General features: G+C 67.9%; 3 protein-coding genes across 3 annotated transcripts in view; 2 read left to right on the top strand and 1 right to left on the bottom strand.

Moving 5' to 3' along the window:
- Positions 1 to 2,150, top strand: part of CHLNCDRAFT_58892 (hypothetical protein) — a gene marked incomplete at its 5' end in the record, with an annotated part of 3,569 nt that extends 1,419 nt beyond the window's left edge. The window contains 3 exons of the mRNA XM_005844320.1: positions 267 to 704; positions 1,002 to 1,427; positions 1,743 to 2,150. Coding sequence (XP_005844382.1) covers positions 267 to 704; positions 1,002 to 1,427; positions 1,743 to 1,898 — 1,020 coding nt within the window. The 3' untranslated portion in view covers positions 1,899 to 2,150. The remainder of the gene's footprint in view (positions 1 to 266; positions 705 to 1,001; positions 1,428 to 1,742) is intronic.
- A 168-nt stretch (positions 2,151 to 2,318) lies between these two features.
- Positions 2,319 to 3,565, bottom strand: CHLNCDRAFT_139019 (hypothetical protein; the record flags this gene model as incomplete). Its single annotated transcript, XM_005844243.1, has 5 exons — positions 2,319 to 2,399; positions 2,557 to 2,624; positions 2,957 to 3,074; positions 3,314 to 3,384; positions 3,493 to 3,565. The coding sequence occupies 5 exons, from the start codon at positions 3,563 to 3,565 to the stop codon at positions 2,319 to 2,321; spliced, it is 411 nt and encodes a 136-aa protein (XP_005844305.1).
- Positions 3,566 to 3,748: 183 nt separating this feature from the next.
- The window catches only part of CHLNCDRAFT_58891 (hypothetical protein), a 9,120-nt gene continuing 4,847 nt past the window's right edge, over positions 3,749 to 8,021 (top strand). Inside the window, exons 1-11 of the mRNA XM_005844319.1 lie at positions 3,749 to 4,019; positions 4,250 to 4,319; positions 4,649 to 4,776; positions 5,062 to 5,119; positions 5,370 to 5,429; positions 5,625 to 5,687; positions 5,986 to 6,067; positions 6,254 to 6,386; positions 6,819 to 6,897; positions 7,170 to 7,235; positions 7,610 to 7,714. Coding sequence (XP_005844381.1) covers positions 3,961 to 4,019; positions 4,250 to 4,319; positions 4,649 to 4,776; positions 5,062 to 5,119; positions 5,370 to 5,429; positions 5,625 to 5,687; positions 5,986 to 6,067; positions 6,254 to 6,386; positions 6,819 to 6,897; positions 7,170 to 7,235; positions 7,610 to 7,714 — 903 coding nt within the window. The 5' untranslated portion in view covers positions 3,749 to 3,960. The remainder of the gene's footprint in view (positions 4,020 to 4,249; positions 4,320 to 4,648; positions 4,777 to 5,061; positions 5,120 to 5,369; positions 5,430 to 5,624; positions 5,688 to 5,985; positions 6,068 to 6,253; positions 6,387 to 6,818; positions 6,898 to 7,169; positions 7,236 to 7,609; positions 7,715 to 8,021) is intronic.

Genomic DNA, 8,021 nt, shown 5'->3' with positions numbered 1-8,021 from the left:
GTGGATGGGGGGGGCATGTTGGTGTGAAGGGTGGGACATGGGCATGTGTTACAGCCGCCCCGCTGTGGTGGGCCGCGTGAGCAGGCCTGGGGCAGGGGCCAACCGTGCTGAGGGACGGTGGAGTGGCTGCCGGCATGATGCGCCACCCGGCAGCTTCCAGCCGGCTCCCAACTTCCTGTCCCGCTTGCCTGCCTCCCTACTTGCCTCATCCCCCACCCCACTCTTGCCACTCACTTGCCGCGCCCGCGCCGCATGCGCCACCGCAGGAGCGGGACGCGTTCCAGGACTACAACACGCACGTGGTGGCGCTGTACCGCCAGTACCTGCGCAGCATCCACGGCGCCATCTCACACTGGAACGCGCGCTGGGGCTCCTCCTGGGCTGACTGGGCGGGCTTCCGCCCTCCGCCGCTGCACATGCACGGCCCGCACTGGAACAACTCCCTCACCGACCTGGCCTACTGGGACTGGCAGCACTTCCGCCACCAGCGCATCCACGCCGCCCACGAGAACTGCTGCCAGCACGTGGCCGCCCACGGCCTGCGCTGCATCATGCACTTTGGCGAGTTCTTCGCCGCAACCGATGCCATCTACGCCTCGGGGGCCGTCTTCACCCTGGCCGCCTCCCCCTGGCTGGACTACGTCGTCGTCGACTCCAACTTCATCTCCGCCGCGCTGCAGCCCAACGACGTGCGCATCGTGCAGGTGAGGTGGACGAGGAAAGAAAGGAAAAGCAAAAGGAAATAAAGGGAGGGAGGGTGTGCCCGTACAGGGCGTGGGTCATGGGTTGAGGAGGGAGCCGGCGGGCGGTGAGCCCCGAGAGGTTGTCTGGCCAGCCGTGGTCCAGAGCTGGGCGTAGGACGTCGGGAGGCTGGGCCTGCAGAAGTCCTGCAGGCACCTTCCCTTTCGCCTGTGCCTGTGCCTGTGCCTGTGCCCGTGCCTGTGCCTGTGCCTCCACCTCCACCTTCACCTGTGCCTGCGCCTCCGCCGGCTATCCTGCAGGTGCTGCTGAGCGCGATGAAGCCGTACGGCAAGCCCGTGTTCTTTGAGGGCGCGTTTGAGGAGATCAAAGATCCCAGCCTGCACAGATCTGCTGTGGAGCTGACGGTGGCTTCAGGGGCGCACGGCGTGGGGTTCACCAATTGGCTGGACCGCGTGGGCCCCACTTTTTTCCGGGATACCCTGGCGGGGCTGAGTCACATTGTGCCCGCTGGCCCCCCCGTGGCGATACTCACGCCGTACCGCTCGTACTACGCCTACAAGGGCATGGCTTACGTAAGCAAGGGGGTGCGCGACCCGCACGACCCGGTACAGGAGGATCTCTTCGCGTGCCTGGATGTGGTACAGGCGGCGGTACCGTCCCTGGGAGGCCTCCAGATCTTCGGCGTGCCCACCATGCTGCTGCCCGTGCTGCAGCACTTTGAGCAGGTGTGCGAGGGTGTGCGAGGGTGTGTGCGCGCCAGTGTGTGCGAGTGAGAGGTGCGGGGGCGGGCGCCTGCCTGCCCAGGCTGCCGTCGCATGCTGCTGCCGCACCAGGAGCGGGCTGGGGGGAGCGCAGCAGGTGCAGGCCAGTGCTGGCTGGCCGGCTGGGCTCCTTGGCAGGAAGGCAGCGTGTGGCTGCTGCGCCCGCTCCCGCCGCCGCTGCGCGCTGTGTGTTCCCACCCTCCGTGCCTAACGCCCTGGTCCTCACCCCGGCCCGCCCTTGCCCTGCGCCCCTGCCCTTGCACCTTGTCTGCCTGGCAGGTGTGGTACCTGGAGCCCAAGGTACTGCTGTCAGCAGACGCCCGTACCGTGGAGCGCGTGCGGGGACGCGCCGCCGCGCTGCGCATCCCGCTGCACGAGTGCGTGGCGCGGCCGGCGCCGCCAATCGCCATCAAGGAGTGCTGCCCCAGCCCATGAGGGAGTTACTGGGTGTGGTGGGGCGGTGTGTGGCGCCGGGGCCCTGGCTGGCTGCGGCACCTGCCCTGCCCTGCCCTGCCGGCTGCCCATATTTGGTATCCCGCCCTGCGTCCAGCCGCGCTCGCGCCCGCGCTGTTTCGTCGCCTGCTGTTTTTGTCCCTGCCAGTTCCTGTTCACTGCTCCCGCCTGTTGTTCAACCCTTGCCCACCTGCTTCCCCCTGGCTCTGCACGCCCCTGTAACATGTGCCGGGCAGCCGCTCTGTGACCAGGCAGCCATTGTGCGTCGCCAAAGGGTGGGCTTGGTGGTGTCGCGAAACTCTCCCGCACAGCAGAGGAGATGACGGGGAGGCGGCAGCACAAAGGGGTCCAGCATGCACGCGGGGGGCGCTGCCGCTCAGGCCTGCCGCTCAGGCCTGACGCTCAGGCCGCGCCCACAGCCGCCGCCTGCTGCTGCTGCTGCTGCTGCTGCGCGCCCTGCAGCTCCTGCTGCATGCGCACCAGCTGCAGCAGCAGGGGGGAGGGTAGCACCAAAGGCGTTGTGTCATCACTGGTTGCAACCCGGTTGGCTGCACAGCAGGGAGCACACACCCCGACAAGAGCATCCGAGCTGCATGCAGGTGCCGTGCGCTGAGCAAGCCCCTGGCTGCCCGCCCCGTACCTGCGCCTGCTTCTTGCCCTGCCTCTCCTCCAGCTGCTGCAGCTGGGTGTCGAGCCGCTTCAGCTCGCCTGCAGGCGGCACGCAGGAGGGCACAGGGACAAGGGGCAGTTATACGGGTGTCTCAAGGGCCCACAACGCAGCACGCCCCCACAGCCAGCCCCAGGGACTGCCGACTCCCGGGTGCCGAGGACGCTGTCGGGCCGCCACTGCGGGCCGGTTGGCGGGCCCGCTGGGCATGCCCCTGGCCGCGCGCCGCTGGTCTGCTGCAGGCCTTGCGGGGGATGGCTGCACGCCAGGCCAGCAGGCCCAGGCGAGAGCCAGGCACCGCACGGGCTGGCGGCCGCCGGCCCAGCCGCTGCCGCCAGCCGCACACCGGCCTGCCCCACAGCCCCAACCCCACCTGCGATGAACTCCAGGCGCTTGCCCACATTGGCGCGAGCCTCCAGCGTGTCCTGCCGCACCAGCACCGGCCCGATCATCTTGTACACGTTGGCGTCCTCCGCCAGCAGCGCCAGCTCCTGCGGGTGTAAGATAGACCGTATTGTCAGGGTACACACGGCACCAGAGGCGGTGCCAGAGGCGTCGGCGGCGGGGCGAATAGTCGAGCGAGATGAAGGAGGGAGCAAGGCGCAGTGCGTAAGCAGACTGCTGGGTGTGCTTAAATCCAACGAGGCAAAGCACGCCGAGCGCGAAAACAGCCCACGAGCAACTGCAGGCGGCAGCGGCAGGGGGAGCAGGAGGCGGGCGGCGGCAGCACCTGCAGCACCATCTCGTTCTCGTGCTGCTGCTGCAGCGACTGCTGCCTGAGGCGGTGGTTTTGCTGGACGCCTGCGGGCGGGAGCCAAAGCTAGCGGGGAGAGAGGGTGGGATGTGGTGCGGAGGAGGTGATCGGCCGGGCTCTCCTATCGCTAGCACTTCAGGACACCGATACCGTACCTTGCTGCAGTTGTTGGAAGGCGGCCACCTCGGTCTGCAGCTCCCGCTGCAAAGTTTGGAAGCGGGACTCCATCGCTACCCGTGTAGTCTGAGACTTTGGCTATGCAGTGGTCAATTTATGATAGTTGGATGGCGCCCGGACGGCGAGAGGCGGTCAACCGGGCCTCCAAAGTGTACTGTCTGAACTCGAGCAATACATCCCCTTTCCTGCCTCTGGGCGACTCAAGCGCCCCTCGGGCTCCCATCAGCATTGGTGGCAAGTTGCAGGCGTTTGAGCGGAGCTCCCTGCTGCCTGCTGTGCACCAGCGGCGCTCACTGCAGTTTGGACGCCTGTATTGGTGGCAGAGCGGTGTGGTAGAGCCAGGGAGTGCGATCGGACCGCACAAAGCAGACGCTGGTCACAGTCGGGCGGCAGTTCCAAGCGTCACCACTCCTGCCCGCTGCGCGCACCAGCAGTGAGCAGGCACCATGGCCGAGAATGTGGAAACGCACGGCAGCACACCCATGTTCGCCATCTTCCTGCTGAGGTGAGTGCGCCGCCGCTGCCGCCGCCCCTTCCATCTTGGCGGGCCTGGCCGCCAGCAGCTTGCACTTCTGATTGTTGGGGTCCCGGCACAGCCTCCGCATCTGCGGGCAGGTTGTCTCGTTCGCTGGCACAGCAGCCGCAGCCCCTCACGCACCCGCTGGCGCCGCCGCCGGCAAGCTCCGCTCCCTGCACCACACCTTCCCTGCTTCGCCTGCTCCGCCTGCTGCGCAGCATGTACTCGCTCTTCCTCATCCCCATCACACTCTGGAGGCTGTCTGGCGGCGAGGGCGAGGACGCCGAGGTAGCTCCCTCCGCCCCCCGCCTCCGCCTCCGCCGCTGCTTCCGCCTGTGCCTCCCTGCCGCTGGCCCTGCCTCTGCCGCTGCTTCTGCCTCGCCGCTGCCTTCCTGCCCCCGCCGCCAGTGCACCGTGCTGTTAAGGCACGTTGCTGTAACAGGAGGTTGTGTCGGCCATCTGGGAGCCTGCATATCAATCAATCCGCCGTCTGGCATCCCCGCCTGCCTGCCTCTGCCTGCCTCCCTGCCTGCCTGCCTACCTGCCTGACCCCCGCCTGCCTTCCTGCCTGCCTGCCTGCCCCCTCCCCTGGTGGTGATCTCCCCTCCCCACCGCAGGTGGTCAAGACTTGGTCCGCCAGCAAGGGGGGCAAGGGGGAGAAGAAGGCGGGGCTGGTGGCGCACCTGCGATCCGTGTGCACCACCCGCATGCTGCTGGCCTGGCTGGCCTGGGCGCTGCTGCTGTGGTGGGTGCTCGCCTGCCTTGGCTGCCTGGCTGCCGCTCCCCTGCAATGCACGGCGGCAAACCGTTCGCCGGCGCCCAGGCCGCTCACGCCTGCCTGCTGCTTGCTCCGTGTGTGCCTGCTGGCGCGTTCGGCATGAGCGGCCGCCTGCCCGTGCCGGCCCGGCAGCGCGGGCCTGCGTGCGCCGCCTGCAACACGGTTTGCCCGCCCGCCCGCCTGCCCGTCTGGCAGCGCTTTCTCAGCACCCACCGCCGCCCGTGCGTGCTGCTGCTGCCTGCCTGCCTGTAGGTATGTGAAGCACAGCATGGGGCAGGTGGAAAACTTCGACCCTTTCCAGATCCTGCAGGTACAATACGGTACCAGCCTGCACACACCTCGGTGCACACACCTCGCCTCTCCTCACAGCAGCTGTGTGTGTGTGATGGGCTACTGTTTGCGGCCGACAACTATCTGTCAGCTGTGAGGCTCGCAGCGTGTAGCGGTCCGGCGGCGGGCGACTCATGGCATGGCAGCCAGCCTGGCGGGACCACCAAATGCAAAACAAACCAGGATAGAGCCTTTGCCGCACTGCAACGGTGCCGCCACCTGTACCGCAGGTACCGCTGGACGCCACGGACTCCGAGATCAAGAAGGCGTACCGCAGGCTGTCACTGCAGGTGCCCCCCTGCCGCACCTTGTGCATACCATACCATTGCGCCCGGCTGGGCGGCTGCATTGCAGCTGTTGCGCAACACAGCCATGGGCAGGGGGCACGCCGCCATCGCCAGCCGCCGCCGCCCTGCTCGATGCGCGGCGCCGCTGCCGCCGTGGGGCGCGTGCGCTCACTGCGATACCACCTGTCCTGCCTGCAGTACCATCCCGACAAGAACCCAGATCCCAAGGCACACGCCTACTTTGCTACCTATGTCGCCAAGGCAAGCCGCCAGGCCTGTGCCCACGCATGCCATGCCTCTCTCCTGCCGGCAGCGGCGCCCCGCGCCCGGCCGCGCCAGCCTGCACCCGCTGCAGGCAGCCCGCTCCTCGCCCCGCCCCGCCCGGCCTTGCCCCGCCCCGTCGTCCTCCCTCGCCTCGCCCCGACCTCTCCGCCCCGCACCATATCGCCCCGCACCGTACCGCCATGCACCGCACCGCACCACACCGTACTGCCATGCACCGCAAAACGCTGCACCACCCTGCCTCCCATCACGTACCGCGTCCTGCTGCCGTGTGCAGGCTTACAAGTCGCTGACCGACCCTGTATCTCGAGAGAACTATCAAAAGTATGGTCACCCAGACGGCCCCCAGGCCATGACAGGTGCTGCCACCGATCTGCAAGCACTCCAGCGGGCCGGCAGGCGCCGGCTGGCGGCGTCTGGGCGGCACCTGGGTTGCACTGCCCGTGCCGTGCCACTGCCGCTCCCTGCTGCCGCGCCCCCTCCTTGCCGGTCGCCTCCTCCCACCCCGCTCCCTCCCCACCCCCCACCCCTCTGCCCTCCTGCAGTGTCTGTGGCGCTGCCTGAGTGGTTCTTTTCAAAGGACAAGCAGACAGCCCCGCTGATACTGCTGGTACTGCTGTTTGGCGGCATCGTCACGCCGCTGGGTATCGCGGCGTGGTACCTGATGAGCACACAGAAGTGAGAGGGGTGGGGGATGGGGTGCTGGGGGTGGTGCTGGGGGTGGTGCTGCTGCTGGGGGGTGGCGGTGCTGGGGAGGGGCGGTGCTGGTTCAGAACTGAACGGAGTGGTGGGGGTGCTGGTGCTGGGGGTGATGCTGGTGGCGGTGGTGGCAAGGGCCTCACTCCCCCGCCTCCCAGCGCTGCCATTGCGTGCCTGTCTGCGGCCTCTCTCCCCCCCTCCCACTCCCACTCCCACTCCGCTGCCGTTTGCCGCGCTGCGCTGAGCTGTGCGGCGCCCGCTGCGCGTCCTGAGCTGTGCCGCGACGAGCAACGCCTGCCGCGCCTGCTGAGCCTGCCGTGCACGCTATGCCTGTCGTGCCTGCCGTGCACGTTATGCCTGCCGTGCACGTTATGCCTGCCATGCCTGCTGCGACTGCTGTGCGGTACGCAGGTACGTGGGCCCCAACCAGCTGATGGAGGAGACGCTGGCGCTCTTCCTGGACCCGCGGTACGGCATCAAGGCATCCCAGGTGGGTGGTACCGCTGTGTGTACGCTGTGCATGTCTGTCATGGTGTGTATGTGTGTACCGCTGTGTGTGTGTGTGGAGAGGGGCGATGTGTGCGTGCGTGTGTGTGGACCCCCCAGGGATTGTGTGCGGAGGGGGAGCGGAACGCCGGCAGCGGCGGTGCCGGCGCGTGTGTGCGTGTGCGTGGCTGGCAGCCGCCGGGGTTGCCGCCGCCGCTGTCTGGGTCCCGTCACCCTACATCCTAGCAATAATAATAATCGCAATCATGAGTGCAGGCGCTGGGGCGCATCCCCGAGACGCTGGTGTGCGCCATGGAGTTCATCCAGCTGGCCACCCCGCCGGTGAGCGAGTGTTCATAACTCTCAGGGTTTAGGGTTCACTCACCCCCGAATCGGCCCGCCACGTGCTGCCCGCCGCCCTGCTCCCTGCTCCCCCTTCCCGCGGTCAAACCCCGAACATACAGGCAGTGCATGCTGCGCCTCCCAGTCGCCCCTTGCGTGCGGCCTCTGCGAGCCGCGGCGGCCGTTCCAGCGCTGCTGGGCCTGGCACCTGCAGAGTGTGCCCCGTGCTGCCTGCTGGCCTCCCCTGCGCCTGCCCGCCCGCCCGCCCGGCGCGGGACCAGAGCTCTGCCCTGCCACTTTACGCAATCCAGCGGTGTGTCCCCCCTTGCTTTCCCAGCGTCTTTCTCCCTGCCTTTCTCTGCGTTGCGGAGCAGGACCAGGGCCCCGCCATGGACGAGCTGCGCAAGGCGGTGCTGCGGCTGCATCCGGAGCTCAAGGACAAGGGCGCCTTCTGGAAGCGGCGCACCTCGGTGCTCAAGGTGTGGTGTGTGTGTGTGTGTGTGTGTGTGTGTGTGTGTGTGCGAGTGAGAGAGAGAGAGAGAGTGCGTGTGTGTGTGGGGTGGGGGGGGATGTGTGGGGCAGATCAACAAGTCTGGGAGCTAAATCCATTGACCCCAAGGGGAGCTTTCCCTGTGAGGCCCCGTCCCCTCACGTTACCTTTACTTACCGGGCCCTCAGCTGCCCCTCGCACCCGGCAGATCCTCACCCTGACCTTGCCCTGACCTTGCCCCGCCCTGACCTCACACCGCCCCACCCTTGCCCCCCCTAAACCCCCACCCCCCCCGC

This window comes from Chlorella variabilis (genome assembly GCF_000147415.1).
Source record: "Chlorella variabilis unplaced genomic scaffold CHLNCscaffold_23, whole genome shotgun sequence".
Classification (NCBI taxonomy): Eukaryota; Viridiplantae; Chlorophyta; class Trebouxiophyceae; order Chlorellales; family Chlorellaceae; genus Chlorella; species Chlorella variabilis.
This window is presented reverse-complemented; position numbering and strand designations above follow the sequence as displayed.